The sequence below is a fragment of the Octopus bimaculoides genome, chromosome 17, assembly GCF_001194135.2.
Source record: "Octopus bimaculoides isolate UCB-OBI-ISO-001 chromosome 17, ASM119413v2, whole genome shotgun sequence".
NCBI classification, from domain to species: Eukaryota; Metazoa; Mollusca; class Cephalopoda; order Octopoda; family Octopodidae; genus Octopus; species Octopus bimaculoides.
Genome location: NC_068997.1, coordinates 45,971,322 through 45,972,362, shown reverse-complemented (window position 1 = coordinate 45,972,362; position 1,041 = coordinate 45,971,322). Strand labels below are relative to the sequence as shown.

The 1,041-nt window shown below is 37.0% G+C and overlaps 1 protein-coding gene across 1 annotated transcript in view; it reads left to right on the top strand.

Moving 5' to 3' along the window:
- The window catches only part of LOC106879420 (SAFB-like transcription modulator), a 28,847-nt gene that overhangs the window by 10,551 nt on the left and 17,255 nt on the right, over positions 1-1,041 (top strand). Inside the window, exon 3 of the mRNA XM_014928975.2 lies at positions 438-463. Coding sequence (XP_014784461.2) covers positions 438-463 — 26 coding nt within the window. The remainder of the gene's footprint in view (positions 1-437; positions 464-1,041) is intronic.

Sequence of the window (1,041 nt, the reverse complement as noted above, 5' to 3'; positions counted from 1 at the left end):
ACGTTAATTTCACGAGCAGGCTGTTCCGTTGATTGGTTCAACTGGAACCCTCGACGTTGTAAGCGATGGAGTGCCAACAACAAATGTTTCCATGATGTAAATGAAATACATGCGTACACATCATCAACTGGAAGTTCTATATAATGCATGAGCTAAAACCTCAAAAATTTCTCATCTTGAAAACTGTACGTGATATCAAAAAACTAATTGTGTATTTGAAATCAGCATTAGAAACTAGACTGAGTATACCTTGACATATGCTTGATGAAAAATACTTGTTGACCAGTGTAATTAGTCTGTGGTAGAGTGGAAAATCAGGAAACAACTTTTTCAAGAGTTTATAACTTACTGTTTATTTGAAAGTAACAATGTTTGTTCAGATACTTCATTTTCAAGCTTTTAAAAGTTTTTTTTTATTTCCCTCTTTTTTTTTGTAGACAATTTAAATATGGCTGAAAGTGTGGTGAGTATAGCTTATTGTTGTTATTATTGGTGCAAAGGCGGTAAGCTGGCTTAATCATTAGCATACTGGGCAAAATGCTTAGCGGTATTTCGTCTGCCTTTACGTTCTGAGTTCAAACTCCGCTGAGGTCGACTTTACCTTTCATCCTTTCAGGGTCGATAAATTAAGTACCAGTTATGTACTGGGGTTGATCTAATCGACTGGCACCCCTCCCCAAAATTTTCAGGCCTTGTGCCTATAGTAGAAAAGAATTATTAGTATGCTGGGCAAAATGCTTAGCGGTATTTTGTCTGTCTTTACGTGCTGAGTTCAAATTCTGCCAGGGTCAACTCTGCCCTTCATCCTTTCAAGGTCGATAAAATAAGTACCAGTTGAGCACTGGGGTCAGTGTGATCAACTAGTCCTGTCTCCTGAAATTTCAGGCCTTGTACCTATAGTAGAAAGGTTATTATTATCATTATTATTGCAAAAAAATTTTTAAAAAAAGGCAGCAGGCACATTGGGCAAAATGCTTTGTGGCATTTCGTCTGTTTTTGTGTTCTGAGTTCAAATTCCACTGAGGTTGACTTTACCTTTAA